This window comes from Neophocaena asiaeorientalis, unplaced genomic scaffold (assembly GCF_003031525.2).
Source record: "Neophocaena asiaeorientalis asiaeorientalis breed wild unplaced genomic scaffold, Neophocaena_asiaeorientalis_V1.1 scaffold15, whole genome shotgun sequence".
Lineage (NCBI taxonomy): Eukaryota > Metazoa > Chordata > Mammalia > Artiodactyla > Phocoenidae > Neophocaena > Neophocaena asiaeorientalis.
The window spans coordinates 15877282-15895040 of NW_020185328.1; the positions used below are offsets into that span (position 1 = coordinate 15877282).

At 34.5% G+C, this 17759-nt stretch overlaps 1 protein-coding gene across 3 annotated transcripts in view; it reads right to left on the reverse strand.

The window, feature by feature from the left end:
* Window positions 1–11734: 11734 nt before the first annotated feature.
* The window catches only part of TTLL7 (tubulin tyrosine ligase like 7), a 150789-nt gene continuing 144764 nt past the window's right edge, over window positions 11735–17759 (reverse strand). For 2 of the 3 annotated variants that reach the window (XM_024734648.1, XM_024734646.1), the window contains exon 21: window positions 11735–16411. In XM_024734648.1, coding sequence (XP_024590416.1) covers window positions 16291–16411 — 121 coding nt within the window. In that variant the 3' untranslated portion in view covers window positions 11735–16290. The remainder of the gene's footprint in view (window positions 16412–17759) is intronic. The other variant, XM_024734647.1, reaches the window with a different exon arrangement.

Here is a 17759-nt window from a genome sequence, read left to right on the forward strand (position 1 = left end):
TCCACTCACACCGTGGGACTAAAGTAACTCAACTTGGTCAAAATGTTTGGGATATGTACTCTATGCTGCACAATCTGATCGGAGTTTAGAGATAAAAAATGAAAAGACATGTTAGGGGCAGGTGGAGATTTCAACCGATTTCAAGTAAAGGGAATAGCATTTTACAAAAGGAAAAGCAAGGAGGTAACCAGCAGAGTCTCTTCCAAAAATTGCATGGAACAAATGTTACAGATAAACAAAGAGCCTCAGAGAAGCTTAAGATAAAAGAGGCTTAAAAGCTCTTGTAAAAGTCTTAAGATGACAGAACTAGTATCAGATTTAGAATTAATACTCAGGTCTGACTCCAGAGCCCATGCTCTCCACATTATTGACCCAAACAGAATGCAATTCACTGTCCATATTACACATATGTCACATATGTAGCAACATGAGATACCTTCTTAATTCCTAATTCCTTGTCGGTATTGTGCTTCCCATAATATGGTCAACCTAATTTAAACTGGCTTCCTTCTCTACTGCTCTATTGAAACAGCTCTTGTGAAGGTCACAAACTGTCCCATGTTGACCAATTCGCCTCTTTTCTCATCTCACTCAATGTCCATGCAGCTTTCATCTGCTTGAAACAATTTCTCCTCTTGGCTCCTATGACCCTTCCTACCCCTGGTTTTCCTTTGACCTCAGTTGTGGCTCTTTTTCTGTCTCCCTTGCTAGCTTCCCCTTCAACACCTCTAATGCAGGAGTGTACAGGCATGGCTGGGAGTCTTTCTACTCCCTATCTACCTTCTTTTCCAGAGGGAGCTCCTTCCAACACCATGATTTTAAAAATCTCCAACCCTGAATGCCAAAATGACAGAGAAGTGGCTTAAAGAGTAGACTCTGGAGGCAGACTTCCTGGATGGTAATCCTAGCTCCACTGACTAAACTAAACTGGATGATCTTGGGTTAGTTGCTTAACCTCTCTGTGCCTCAGTACTCTCATTTGAAAATGGATATGAGAATAGTAGCTATTTTTATATACAACTATCTTCCTAATAATTCCACTTGGATATCAAATTTAACACATCAAAAGTGAATTCTATATTCCCCAGCCCCTCACAAACCTTTCCTCCTCATGTCAATAAATGTCAATAAACCATACACTCAGGTGTTCACGTCAAAAAATCTAAAAACATCCTTGATTCTTTCCCTTTACTGACCCCCAATACCAGCAAGTCTTATCCTCTACCTCCCCAATATTTTAATTTCTCCTTTCTTCTTCTTCATCGTCTCTTTCACCCTCATCAAATCTACTAACATTAGTAGCCTCCTAAATGACGTCATATTCACTCCTTCCACCCTACAATCTGTCTTCTGCATAGGAGTAAGAAAGGTCTTTCTTCAAAGGTATAGCAGCGCCTCACTCTTCTGCTTAAGAGCGTGCAGTGGCTTTCCACAGAGGTTAAAAAATCCAGCCTCCACACCATGACCTAGCAAGCCCGTGTAAGTAGCTCCTTCGTCTCCATCCTCATCTGTGCCGCCCTCCCTGACCTACCACAGGCCACCCCTCCTGCTTATCACATCCTTTCTCTGTTCCCTAAACTTGCCATCTTGTACTTTTCAAGGACTTTGAGCTTTGGTGGGATGTCCTTCCACTGGCAGAGATATTTTACCTCTGGATCTCTACTACTCATCAGACCGCCTGGAACATAGTGTGTGTTCTATAAATATCAATAGCTTTTTGATTGATTGATGGCCCCTTAAAGTCTACAAGTCAAAATTTTGTTCATTTAATTTGTATTTTAAATGCTTTAGGGGAATTTTCTATATAAAGAAACCAGAAGTAAAATATTATTAAATGTGCAAAATAATTCCTAAGTTACAACTTTAAAATTGGGATCTTGCAGTTATAAGTGTGTGTTATACGAGTGTGTGTGTGTGTGTGTGTGTGTGTGTGTATACGTATACATGATCTGAGGATTTTTTTGCAAAGTAGGTGGCTCACTGAATACATAAAATTTGTTATATTCTGAGGTAACTATGTCTAGTATAAAGTTAGGCCCAGGATGTTAAATATAATTACTGTTTTTTCAAAACTAAGCACAATATGAAAGGACAAGAGCAGGACCAGACCTCAAGGGTACAGGGCAACGCCTCCTTGTGGCATTAACATTCCTAGCACACGCCTGTCAACATTCCCAGCAGCAAGCTACAGAAACCAGGCAAATATTTACACAGAATTTTTTAAAGCCACAAGCTTCTTCCTATAAAGAATTCTAAAAGTAAATCTTTTAAAAATAAATGCTTTAGGTGTATTTTTTCTGAATTTTCCTGAATTAAAGTAACATGAAAGTAACTTTCCTAAAAGCATAGATCTGATGAATTTATTTGCAGCCATGACCTTTTTTTTTCTTTTTCTGCCCTCACCTGGTAAATGCACTCCCAGAGGTTGACAAGTATCTAAAGATCCATAAAACTTGAATTTAAAAGTATAATAAATCATTTGTCACTGACATTTTTAAGATTTGGCCTTATTGAGTTTTAACTGATATGTTTTGCAGGTAGTCCTGCTGTTATATGGAAGCAATATAAGTTTAATATTTAGTTACTGCAACCTAAAGACACTGTCTTACTAAGGTATGAAAACCTTAAGAGGAAATTTTGTCCCTAAAGTAATTAAGGCAAGACTTTGAGACACAAAATCCAGCAAAATGTCCAATTAAAGTTAATCACAATTAATTCTTTGAAAGCTCAAAATTTATTGGTGACATCTTCACACTTCCACTTTATGGTCAAGTGTCAGTTGTTTGTATTCAGAGTTGCCATTCCATTTAACAGAACTAAAATCTCCCTAAAGAAAAGTTCCAGACATACCAGTTCTCTTAAAGTTGGATATTATACACCTTAATTATTTTCAAACAATATAAAAATTAAAAATCCACCACTCACACATTTAAAACTCCTGCAGTTTTACTTAACTTCATTATATCAGATGGAGAAAATATATCTTGTTGAAAAACATTTCTGACAGGACAGTGTCAATATTCAGAAACTTAAACATGGACGATAAGTGAAATCGTAATGAAGAAACATATTGTGCATAGAAAAATATCTGAAGGCAAAAATATGATCTTTATAGAGATCGTCAACTGCCATAACCCTAACTAATCACTGCACCTCATCCATCATGTTCAGAGGCAGGTAAAGTAATAGATTCCTAAGTAAAGCTCGGACATGATTCTACCACTTACAGTGTAAAATGGCCACTTAATGTATTTTTGTAAAGCGTGCTTATGTTGCTCTCTCTTGGTGAAAAAGTAGTACTGTTCAAATTGATTGCCACCGATTTTTAAAAACTTTGTTTAAAGGTTTTCTTGTTAAGAGAAACAGTCTGTTTCAAAACAGCATTTTCAGTGCCATTTGCACAAATTGAAGTGCTAATTGCTAACCTTAGAACAGCTAGAACTGCTTTAAATAATTCCAGTTTCTAAATTGACATGAATTAGAAGCCAGTTGGAGCACACACTTAAACGTTTTCATTTATGGCCTGCCAGGAAATTTCATTTTGTAATAAACAAAGTACCAAAGAAAATGAACAGGAGGGTACTAACTACTTAAGAAATTCAGCTTTGAGAACCTGATTTACTGAAAAGTAAAAGTCTTTGCAGTTTCCTAAGTGCTCTATCCATTTACATATTTGCAGAAACAAATTATGAACCATTTGAAAAGAAAACTTACTGTATAAACATAAGTAGTAGCAAAAGTCCAAATGATTAATAAAAAAAAAAAAACTTGTGTGATTACCAATTTTAAAATCAGAGCCAGTGGTTTGCTGGAGCCAACCCTTACCAACTTGCAAAAGCTGACTCTGAAAATAATGTCCCAACTCCATGTTCACTGACATAATTTTGATATTAGAAATCTGTCATGTGGGAGTATTAACACTACAGAAATTGGCAAACACTGTAAATCAGCGTTTTGTTTTTCTGTATGTGTGTGTATTTACCAGCACACCACCAGAAATGTCAAAAAACATGCCAAAAAGGTCTTTCCCACTGGTTAACGACAATTGATCTATAATTAACAAATTAACGAAAAACAAAATTTTTCCTAATTACGATGAATATAAACACTGAATAAAGAACCAGGGGAAGCCATTACCTACTAAACATTGTATAAATGAAAATACAACTAAACTGAGTGTAGAATCTTGGAATAAACAGGCATCTTTTCTTTTCTCTTTAATTCACTTATAATTCAAGCAACATATAGCATTTTATTGTCAGAATAGAAACTTCACAATTACCATTTCCTCTCCTCCAAATCAAGAGTCTTTTCAGAGAGTCACTCCAGTCATACTTTAACCAGTTCTCTGCATTAGTCAAATAGACCTGACTAACCTTTGGGAAATTTAGCTTACCAAAATACCACACTCAACCAACAAAGTGAAAGAACGTTTTGTATGCTTTTGTATTTTAAATACGAGACTGAATAAAGTGGATGTTCTATCACGTGAACGAAGACATGAAAGATGTAAGCAAAAGTTTCTTTGACAAAGACTTGAAAATGGTATTCCGTAAGCCAAGCCCCTCTTGTGCTCACTGGGTCATCTTTGGAAGGCAAGACTCAGGGACTTCAGAGTTTTCCTTTCCCTTGGAAGACTCACCCATAAGTTTAGAGAAATAACCTCAGGAAACAAGTGTTATGTTGTTTAAAACCTTAGAGCAGGACTTTCTATCTACAAGGTACGAAAACTTGACTTCTGAAGTATCATAGTCTTCTGCAGCTCACAGATGTCAAAGGCAATGCAAGGAACTCACAGCGCATGGTCTGGTAGCTTGCATCTGCATTAAGTACAGCTCACTGTGCAGGGAGGATTATCAAATAGAGGTTTGATTATTATTATTTCAGTTCTGCCTCTTCCCACAGGATCTGCTTGAAGATGTTATACCACAAGGTGACTATTTTATTGAAAGTAATATACTATTAATTAATTAATGATTACATATAAATAATGGAAAGAGACTAACTGAGCAATAGTTCAGTTAAGTAGCTTAACAATGTCACTAAGAGTGACAGCAGAGCTGAGCAATGGAAAAACAGTACCAGATACTGAGGGCAGAAACAGTGTCTTTTAAATTAATCTTTCCATGTATTTCCTCCCAATGAAAACCAATAACAGAAGCACATTATAGATGAAAAGATGTTAGAGAATATATAATCATTAAAGCAGCAAGAGTTGTCTCTCTATCATTTAAACCTCAGAATAGAATATCTAGTGATATAAGGTTGTTGCTAGTATTATTGACAAACAGGAAGATCATCATATCAGTAACGTAGAAAGAAAGAATTATCACACTGCAAAGATCAATGGGAATGCAATTTGCACTGTTACAAGTCATTCAGTTGAAGATATGTGAGAATCAAGTTTTAAATACAACATATAATCAGAATCTATTGTGAAACCATATAATAAAAATAACTTTAAAAACTGCATCAAATCAATAAGGTATTTCCTTACTAAAATAAAAACCTGACCTCTGGTACAGCTATTTTGAATGTTATTTAGCATAAGGAATGAAATGCATCTCTCTCATTGATGACTTCAGAAATGCACAAAAAATCTTCATAACCACCCTATCAACACTGTCATTATTCTCCCCATTTTACAGATAAGGAAAATGAGAAACAGAGTATTAAGGCCAGACTCTTAGGAGGTGGTAGGACTGGGATTCAAATCCTGACAGTTTCACTTCTGAGTCCTGCCTCCAAGCAGCTGCATTACACACCTCTCATCATTTGGACTAAAGCTGAAACTGTAGAAAATCCAGGAGTCCTTTCTGAAGAGAAAGTTTAACTGTTTTGTTTTCTTTTTTTACCTCTTCCTATTATGTGCTCCTATTTTTAATCTAAATATTAAGCATCAATTCCGCTTTCTGTTAAGCAAATTACTCATGGTACCTGGATGCCTATAAGGGCAATTCCATCTGGCAACCAGAGCTAAGCCCGCACATTACAGAGGTCCTCCATGTCACCAAGAATAGAACATTTTACAGAGTTCCTTACATATCTCTGTTATTTATCCTTAGTATATTTTATTATAACGATCTATTTAGATGACTTTTTCCTCTGCTGGAATTGCAGCTTATGGAAAGTGAGCATGTTGTCTTATTAATCATTTGTTTCTCTGGTATCTAGCACAGCTCCTGACATACAGCTGATACTTGATACATGTTTGTCAAAATGAAATTACATGTCTCAGCCAACAAAAGCAGGCTTGAAAGGAACAACTTCAGCCTGCATGTTAAACACAAATTTTTTACACTAAATTTTTCACAATAATTTTTTAAAAAGTAGACAATCCCTTGATCTCTTTCCTTCATTCCTCATATAAAATAGGTCCAAAGGTCTGAAGGATTCTTCCTCAGAAATGTCTCTTGAATCTGGATCCACCCACCTAAGTTGAGGCCCTGGTCCTCACTCCAGTCCTAACTAGTTTCCTGCCGCCCAGCTCAGTCTTCCTCCTTCTTCCACCAGGCCAGCGTAGCCAACCCCATAAGTTGCAGACCCCACCTCCTTACTACTTGATTTTTTTTTAATGCTCATCGATTCCAGTGTGTAAAGGGTATAATCCAAACTCTTAACTGTAGCATCTAAGGATTTTGCAGTTTGGGCTCAACCTACATCTCTTCATCCACTCCATACCCCAACCCACGCTGAGCCACACGGAGCTTCTCGGCTCTGTGAGTGAGTCGGGCCCTCTCACCTCTGATATTCCCTGTATCTGGAACCCTCTTCTTTTCTTCTGAAATCCTGCTCATATATCAAGACCTAACACCACTGCTGTCTTGTGACACTGTTCCCAGTTCTCCCACGCAGGATGCTCGTGGTTTCTGCTGTTCTCGCACAAAACCCTCATATCTCCATTGTGCCACCTGCCTGCGTTACCGCTACCTAGCAGTGCCTATGTATCTCCCTACCCAGAATGTGAGGTCTGTATACCCCAGAGCTCCGTTCAGCAGTGCTTGGCAGGTAGGAGGCCTAGTGCTGTTTGTGGTGCTGACAGCATACATCAAGCCCTGCTGAGCAAAACCAAGAGCAGCCCATAAAAAGTTTTCACTTATTATGATTTTTCTTTACATCTTGTTTCAGAAAAGGCATGTGCACGGTAATTCTGTGATGTTTATACTTAGCATTTCCTAAGAACAAATACGTAAGTCTGTTCCTTACAGAACACTCTATTTTCCCGTCTATTCAGTGTATTCAGAGATCTTGATGGTTAGAGGAACTTTTGGGGAATTGAACAGACACATTGTTCCCTTGACCAAAACTGACCTGCTTCAAGAGGAGGAACGAGCTAGACAGCAAGGCTGGAAATATGTGATGGGAGGACCCGGAGCATGGCCCAGAGTGCTGTGACGGTTCGGGGAGCTCTCAATCCTAAAATATCACCACAGAATTGTGTTTCTCTGGGATGGTGGAGAAAGGCATCACGTGGAAGTAAAATGACAGCAACGAACATTTATTGGGAGGTATGCACCAGGCTCAGAACCCTGCATAGAATAGTCCAGTTAGTTCCCTTACAACACTATAGGGAATGCCCTATTCTACCATGAAGAAACTGAGGCTCAGAGTCATTGAAACCCAGGTCATCTGGCATCTGAGGCCAGTCTTTCAACCAGCATCTTACTTTACTTAGAATAACAAAATCTACAGATTTTGGTTTTGTTTTGTCTAAAATCCCTGGCTGTGTAAATAACTTTTTTTTTTTTTTTGCGGTACGCGGGCCTCTCACTGTTGTGGCCTCTCCCGTTGCGGAGTACAGGCTCCGGACACGCAGGCTCAGCGGCCATGGCTCACGGACCCAGCCGCTTTGCTGCATGTGGGATCCTCCCGGACTGGGGCACGAACCCGTGTCCCCTGCATCGGCAAGCGGAATCTCAACCACTGCACCACCAGGGAAGCCCTGTGTAAATAACTTTTAACTTACTTGTGATCTTGAGACTGAATTTAGTGGGTATATGTACGGTGTTTTTATAGAATGGGTGAAGATGAGCACGACCTGGTAACAAGTTTCCTTCGTCTCATTCTTACAGATCCTGACATCCTGATGATACCCGACAGACTCAGAATCACGAAGAAGAGTCTTCTGATCGTCGGTGAGATTTTTTTTTATGTACAATGGGGAAATGACACTACTTTGCTACAGAGACTAGTGCTTCCTATATAGACAAAGTTGGTTTTTATTTTTAAGAAACGAAGACCCTGTCCCACTCAGGTAGATCATAGCAGAACCAGGATTGGAACACACATCATCTGCTTCCTATTCCATTGGATGTTCTATTACATAAGAAAAGTAAAAAAGATAGTAGATGAGAAATAATAAGCTAAGGAAGGTAATAAAGCAGACTCCAACCTTTATAAAGAACTTCCTTTTATTTTCCCAAAGCCTTGGGATTACTTAGCAAGGTGTTATGGTGCCATGGAGTTCTCTAGAAATCTGTAATCTCCTATTTAATAATTAAGTACCTAGGTCAGATGTGCAAACTGGTGTGGGAATTTCTAGCACGTATAAGAAGCAAGATCGATATTAGAACATTTCAGCTCTAGAAGTGAGCTTCTCCTAGTTTATCAGGATGTACATTCTCAGGAGATTCTAAACCACACAACTTAAGAGAAGTGAAACCATTTGCCTGTTGCTCAGAAAAAAATGGATACTATGTGGACCAAAATGCTGAAAAAAGTATTAATCCAAAAGTGTAGACAATAATGCAGAAGTGGAATCTGCCTTTGCACTTTGTATACATTTATAAGAACTCAATGTTTTAGTTAAAACAACCAAAATAGGCAATGACCATTTAGTATTTTTAAGAGAGAATAATGTGGGAATGCTTCACATGGTAATAAGTGGAACTAGAGGAGATGAAATGCAGAAAATTAGAAATGGTCAGGAAAAAAATTCAAAAACACAAATATAAGTAAGAAGCTAACTTCTGAAGAATGTACTTATTCTTTATTTGCAGTAAATGTTTCATGACAACAAGACTGTTGCTTCAGTTTGGAAGAGTCAGAAACATAACGGGATTAGCTAAAGTTGCTTTTCTTAAAAATAATCCCTTCATTTTCTTCCACAAATGTTGAGTTTTCCTTTGTACATCACATTATGATGTAGAACATTTACTGAACAAATACCAATTTGAGTTTAAATGATATTAGGGTTTGATGATCTACCTATTTTTAGACTAAGGACTATGTGATTTTCTGAATTCACATTTTCATCATTTTAATGAAAATGAGGTAATATGTTGAAATTGTATTTTCTTAGATTGCATTAATGTTTATATACTCTGTATTTTTCACACACACTGTCATATATTTTCCACAAAATCAGATATATTATAACCATGGCAATATATTAACATTTTTACTGCTAACAGCATACTGTATTGCCATTTTAAAAAATAAATTTTATTATGTTTCTTGACCTTTAAAAAGTTATCTTATTCTATCACTAGCAACAGCAGCATCTGTAATAGAACAGAGCTTGGCTAAATTTACATAGTTTTGTTATTATTCTTGAAGGTTTTTGTTACAACAGTGCCAATTTATGTGGTTTATGTCCGCTTGCACCTGTTCTTAGGACAAAATTTGGAATTTGCTTACCTTCACTGTATATTTCTACTTCTATATAAAATATTGAAGGCTGCCTTGCTATAAAGTTATAAAAATGGTGTCATTTCTGTACAAAAGTCTAGACACTACTTTCCAAGCCAAAATTTTAGTATTTTTGATAACTATATAAAATAGTTCAGTTTAGGCCATTATAGTACCATTCAGTGTATAACTCCCTAAATATATTGAATAGCAGTATTTTTCCTATATTTTTAAAGAGGGAGACTAATTTGGCAATATTTCATAAGGACAAATAGAAATGAAAGACGAAACTTCTGAAGGCTCCCAAAGTGTCTAACATACTGCTTAAGGAAAACTTAACCACAGAAAATAAATTGGCTCAGTAGATTTTGTCTCCCACAAATACAACAAATTTTTAATAAATTCCAGCTCTGAAGGAAACTTAACAGCCACAAACAGGCCTTTTTGTTTATATAAGAGTCTTTCAGATGGCCAGCAAGGGCATCTAGATATATTGTCTGTTATACAAAGCTCTTATCATCTGCTGATGGGTGACGTTAGACTCTCATTAAAGACAAACTTTTATCATGTTAGACCCAACACATCATTAATAGTTTTTCATAAGGGTTTGAACCACATTCTGACCACATCTTAAGCATTTTATATTACTTTGCATATCATGATTATGTTTCAAGTATCTAATATAACTCATGTTTACCATTAAGACTACTTATCTGCAGTCATCCTTCTTGGGTCAAGACATTCCTGCTGAAACACTTGTTCAAATATTCCTCTGGAAATGACCAAATTCTCAAGCAACAAGTGCAAGTAAATTCTTGCACTAGATTTGTCAGTGTTCATAATTATACCACAGTTTATATTAAATAAATAAATTAATAAATATCTTGATTCCTTTATTAGTGAATGACTTGGTGTAGTTAGGTGTTTTCCAAACCTTAGTCAATAGAAGACTAGTCCTGGGAGATGCATTTCAATAAGATACCATAGTGAAATTAGTTTAGGAACTAGTGTATGTCCCAGTCCCTCGCTGGGGACTCTCAAAGCATCTTAGAATACTAAAGACTCTTGGTAGGTCCTGAAAGATACATACAAAGATACAAAGATGTATCTTATACATCCAATGTTTTCCACATTTACTTGACTGTGGTGATGGACATTTTCATCACTATATTCTATATGTACATGAATAATCACTAAGAGACTACTCTCTGCAAATTAAAGATCTATTATCTTACTTTCTACAAAAGAGCTAAATGTTAATCTTATTTTAAGGCACTACAAGAAGTTTTCTAACACTTGAGATTATTTCAGAATGATTTATTTATAGTTTTAAAAGATTTTCAATCATTTACTATATGTATATTTATCTTACAAATTATTTGATATAATAGGGAGATACTAAACTACCCACATTGGTCTCATCTTTATCTGTCACTGAAAAAAATTCAAAGTTTAAAGATTTTATAGAATATTTTTACTTTATAAAATAACAAATCTTTAAAAATACATTTAAAAAGTCAATATCCATATCACTTGTTGCTGAGGTATACATGCATTAAAGTTCCTATCATGATAGATTTTTATCCAAAGAGCTTCCTTTCTTTAAAGGAAAAATATTCAATTTCTTTATATACAATCATCTTATAGACAATGGTAATAGTGGCAATAAGACTATGATATGCTACTTATTGAGGTTTAGTATATTTTAATAGTGATAAAATTATAAATTCCTGAAAAAAATGTCATAGCTGAGATGCTGACACATTTCTATTCAGATTAGTAATACTATTGTTATAATAATGCTAGAAAGATATAAAAATGTCATTTCTAAATTTTAGACCAGTCTACCTTCCAGCTAACTAAGAGAGGAATTGACACCAACTCTGTTTACTCAACCTGACTTCAATAGCAGGTAAAGTTATCCCCACAGTTCTACTGCTGACTCTACAGCAGAAGAAAATTACTGTGAAAATATATTTCATCACGCTGAAAGCTTAATTGAGAGCCAGTCTCTTCTACTACTAAAAACAGTGTGTGGGGGGGAGGGGGAGTACAGAAATAACCATTTGATGACATATGTAGCTTTCTTATATTAAACATTTTTTATTATAGTAACATATCTGAGTAATTGAAATAACTTCACCATACAGATATCACATGCTGAAGCATGACAATGCAATACTAATTGCACATTGTGTTGACATTTCAAGCATATTTTCTGTAACAACATTTGCATTCATATACAGGTAGTAAAACACACGGGGATAATTTGAGTCATGATTCATGGTAGCAAATGTATTGCTTTCAAGCTAACCCTCAAACCCAGAATCTTCAGCAAATCTATCAATATTCAATGTAGTAACATGTACATTAGTTATTGTATGAACCAACCAGCTCAGGACCAGGAACTGTCATTGTTAGCCTTTGAAAGAGAAATATCAGCATTATCTGATTATTTTTGTAAGGTAAGACTTCTTACTAATTTAGAAAATATTAGTGTACTGAATGATGACTTTACCAATAGTTTTCAAATTAGCAGGTGGGGATAAAATAAAAACTTTATGTAGCTCTTTTTAGGTAATACAGCCCAGTTAATGCAGAATGTTTCACCTGAATAGTTTTCCTTCAATACCCATAACAAGGCAAAAAAGCACCAAAAAAGGGCAAGAATCTCAAAGTGTGCAATTAGTCTTAATTTAACAATTTTTGGTCGCAAGACTGTTATTTGTGGTCATTATCTTGGTTCATATGGATCCAGACAATTAATGCTTTTTAGACATTGAAAGTTCAACCTTGTTCTTAAAAATCTCAGCAGAAAAACTGAACTTGATCCAATAACACATCTTATAAGTTTTATTGTTGCTGAAGCAAAAATACACCACCATAAACCAATGTTTAAAAGGCAGGATTTCTCTTTTCTTGAATTTGTCCATGCAAAGGTCAAAACTTCAAATGGAACTTAAGTTTAAAAAAGAAGAAGAAAGAAAAAACAGTGTAAGGAGTAAAATTTTGATCATCAAAATACTTTCAAAATTTTAATTTATTGGTAAGTAGCATTAGTGCAAAATATTTAGATAACTAATTCAGTTCTTGAAAGCTTTATTAAATTTCTCAATTTAAAGAGAAAAGAAATTTTCAAAAACCATCAGGTCACAGGAGCACAACTAATTGTACTTACACTTTTTATTGTTTAACCCTTAGAACCAAGTAAACTAAGACTCAAAATGTAAAACAGCATTACAGAACAGAAAAGGAAAGTATTTATTGTCACTCTTCTCAAGGTATTTGGTATTATATTTTCAAGAATATACGTTTAAGAATGAAGCAATGCTTTATAGAAAACTAGAAATAATAGAGTTTATGCAACTATCAATTTTTTGGTACTTTTGAAAATAAATAATGTGGAAGTTTAGATTTAAAGAGAAGTTTTAAATGGAATGACTTTGTCATGCTAAAGAAGAAAGCATTTGGATTAATTTATATTAAAACGTGAAATTTAGAGTTAGGTAACAAAATTCTATAATCATATACTTTCCAAATTAAAAAAAGAATTAGAATGAAATCTTTTTCTTGATGTCTAGAAGCCACTATCATCTAGCTGTGTGTAAATATTAGATGAGAAGAAGATCGGGGTTTTTTGCTTGAGTTTGGTTCATTTTAGTTCTGGGGGGAGGAATTAGTAGAAAAATTTTGTGTATTTAGACCTAATTCAGATATATGAAAAAATTTGTATAGATCTTTGCATCTGATAGAGGTTACCATTGGCATTTCCATATTTGATCCTGTTATAATTTCAGTTTTACACATGCAACATGAAATAAAATTTGTTGCTAATAATCATAATATGAATCACAAATAGTTCCTTCAACAGAATACATAAAGCAAATGGTTAATTATTACAATGCTGGATTATTAGAGTGAAAACTAATCTGCAATCTCATACAATGTTCATAGATGATAATTTAACATTAAAAGGTTACTTCTTGTACAATTCTGCAATCATTCCAAACATATACAGTTCTGGAAAGCATTAGTCACAGAATGAGCAGGGATGTATTTTTTAATAAGAGAATGAAAATATGCTTTCATCACAAGTAAACCAAATTCCCTATCAAAATCTCTTGGTAAGATTGAATAGCTTCTGAGTTTTTCAGATAAAGTTATTTTCTCTCCTAGAAGAGAGAGAGTCAGACCCATACTATCACTTATACTGCTACGTTTTAACTCTATGAATAAAAAATTTATAATAAAAACTAAGGAATATTTTATATCACTAAAATATTTCTACGGCCTCTAAAGACTTCCACGGTTTATTACTGTATCTTCTTTTCTTAGTTTCTCATTAGGGAATAAGCATTAACACAGCCGTAGTCCACAGCATACCAGGTAGTATACATAAATAATGAGCACATGGCTTTTATTCACAACTTCATCATATCAGACTAGATCAGTATAAAGAGGCAAATGTGGGCAATAAAATTCTAGCACTCAAACAATGCCAGACTTAGGTAACTAGAGGAATGAAAATGAAATTTGCTCATCAGTAACTAACTGGGTAGTTTCATACATTTAAATTTACTTTTTTTGTATTTATTTTTCCCCAGGGGGAGACATGTTAGACATTCTTTTTTCGTTTTAAATAAAAATTTCACTTTTATACAACTAAGAAAAGAACTTCCAAAGTACCCACTCTAGCAAATTAAGTCACCGTTGTGATTCAAGCTAATGCAATTGAGTGGCCAACAAACTGGGTTGATATCATATATCAGACACTTGAAATTGTGTCCCATTCATGAACAAAATCATAAATTTCAATGAAAAATGACTAAAACTGCTCCATGAAAAGGCCTACTTGATGATCATTCTTATAATAATTTTGTTAATCTCCCAATTTTTGCATTATTTATTCCAAAAAATTCTAAACATATTTAAGAATTCACAAAATGGCATCATAAACACTCAGAGCTACACTGCAATTTCCTTCATCCTGACATCCTTATCCTCTTTTCCCACAAAGACAATAACAAACTCTTCTTTGGGATGCAATTAGCAAGGAAAAGTATCCACTGGAATACGGATGGGTAGTCATAAAGAATCAAGTAGCCAGCAATAATTTAGGGAAGAACCTATTTTATCCTAATACAGCCTCAGAACATGGCTTCAAAAGCACAATATATCAACTTACAACTTTGGGTTGCCAGTTATCCAGCTTGTGAATTAAAAAGCAGGCCAGTTTGCCCCTCTCAATTCTCCTTCTGCTTTGGGACCATTTCTCCATTTACTGGAAATAGTTTTCAGGATAGTAAAAGGAGGTAAAATACTCATGAATGTTGCAAATAATTACCATCTGTGAGAGAATAAAAATACTGGGAGAAGTTTAAATAAAATTCTAAAAGGTGAATATTGCAACCTCTAAGGATATCCATGGTACTATTTATATTTGTATAGAAAACTGAAAGCTCACTCATTGTTTTTGAAACTGTAAGCAAAAAAAAAGGAAGTAAACTGCTATGAAACTTACACATAATAACTTTGGACAAGAAGAAAACTTCAAACTCTATTTTGATTTTTTTTTTTAAATTCTCAAGGGCACATCGATAACTAATAATATTTAGTAATCAGAATCTCCTATTTGCAATAATTTAGATTATTTTCTATGGTGCAATATGAAACTCTGTATTAGTCTTTGCAATGTAATTTGGTCTCAGCATTGAGAGACTTATAAAATAAGTGTGACACTTCTGTAACACTGAAATAAGTTTAAAATATCAGCTCTTTGAACAGAAGAAATTGTATTTGACCATATGTACTCATCAGAGATATACTTTCCCAAAAAAAGTGAGTGGTAACAGCGGTAAGAGATACCAAAATCATACGGAACAATTTTGTCATTACCACCATTTTCTGTTCCCTTTATGTGACTCCCAATAAAAAGTAAAAATACAAGCTAGTAAGTTTTGTTTATTTTTAACCCACTGGATTGTCTTCCATTTTAGATCATAGTATGACCTTACTAGATCCTTACTGAAAATTTACATTATCACTTTCACAAGTAGCTAAATTTCCACACTGAGGGATAAAAATCTTGGAGAATCTGGTTGGGATTTTTATAGTACTTTACAGTGTGCTATAGTAATGACAAACCTGTTTCATACTTAATCCTATCATCAAGCAACACCAGGCTTCTAATTTTTGTTTTCATTTTAAATAGCCACTATATATGAGAATTAATAAGGTAATTTACTATTAATGCTTTTTCAAGTCAAAAGACATATTACCTAGAAAATAATTTAACACTGTAATGGGATCTTCAAGATCAATTCTGTTTTATATACTCTGCAGCAAAAATAACATTTCTAGTAGGAAGGTATTAATTATAAACCTAGCAAATTCTAGACATTCACATATTTGTGTAAACAATTTTAACATGGTTTATTACATTTCCAGAAAGGTTAAATCTTATATCCAGTTTCCTGCTAATTCTTCCTTCATATATTATAATAAATATATGTTATTTGAGTGCATGTGTGTATATAGTTTCACACACATATATGTCATATATACATAAAACAGCACTTAATGGTCACTGTCTTTGCAATGTTAAGTTGGGAAAAATATGAATCGCTATTATGCATAACCCATGGCGATCTTCCCTCTGTTTCACAAATGGCCATACCGGGATGTAAACAAAACATTGGAGCGAGCCATTCCAGGTGAACTGTATTTCAAGTTGTAGGTTGGTGTTCTCATGAAGAATTGTGTACTTCCTGGTAGTAAATACCTAAAAATGATAGTTAAAAAATTAGACTTTACAAACTAATATTAACGTCTATCACTAAAATATTATGTGGTTAATAATTTGTACATCTTACATGAGAAATGATACTATAACAATGCAACCCACATAAAAAGATTCCCTCTCCTGAGTTGAGGAGGGGAGGCAGGGAGAGGGTCATAAAGCCTTACCCAAAGAGTTGAATATAGATGTAACATGTGATCTTAGTGTCCCAAGACATCCCATAAACAGCCATGAACTCACATGATAGGAGACTGTTTATATGGCTCATGTTAATTTGGAATTCATCATTCACCTCTGTAAATAATGTGTGTAACCAGTCAAATATTTCTTAAAAACATGTGACATGAGAATTTGGCTAACCAATTAAAATAATGTTTCAAGGATGTTGAAACCATTGATAATAATTTAATAAATATATAATTGATGTGTTATGACTATAGGTAATCTAAAAGAAAAAGTTAAAGATTAACATTCATAACTAGATTGTAAATTTTATATTCTTGGACTACTGGGTGCTTGTGATTACAGAAAACCAAAAACAATCATAATTACAGGTTGCATGCAACCGTTTCAGCCAAATATAGTTCAGAATACATAAATTTTCCAGATTTTAGGACACTATAGTATATATTTTATATATAATGTAACATCATCAGGGTCTTGGGGCAGCATCCTGTAAACAAATCATTAATATTTCTGTAGTGAAATGGAGAAATATTCACAATAAATTGGATAAAGACTATTAACAACTTCGTGTCAATTCAGATGTGCCAATAAATGGGTTACTTTTATTTTTATTCGTTTGAGTTTTCAGAGCTTTGGGATTCAGTAATTACAAGTAGGAGTGTGTGCCTGTATAATCTGTTTTCTCTGGAAAACCTCTGATTAGCATTAGGCCAGTCCAATCTATATGTTGAGAGAGAAATGATCAAGGAAATCCACATGAGCAAATGCAAATAAGCATCACTATTAAAAGCGTTAAATCCTGGTAATGATGAGAAGGACATGCTAGAAAGTCAGGACAAAGATATCTATAAAAAATTCCAAGAGCAGAAGTAGCAACAGAAGGAGATTTATAATTAGTCTTGAAAAAAGAAACAAAGGTAGAGCATCAAATCACTTATTTTCTTCACTTGACTTTAGCATCTTCCAGCCACAGTATCATACTTCCAAAGACACGTGAAGAAATTGAAGGCCAAGGATTAGCTACCTATTCTATATGAAATAATGTTGGTAACTACTAACCTCTGTGTCAATGGGAAATTACATTTATAGTTGTGTTATATGAATTTTGTAGAAGAATATGAATTCACTATGATCAAACTGCATA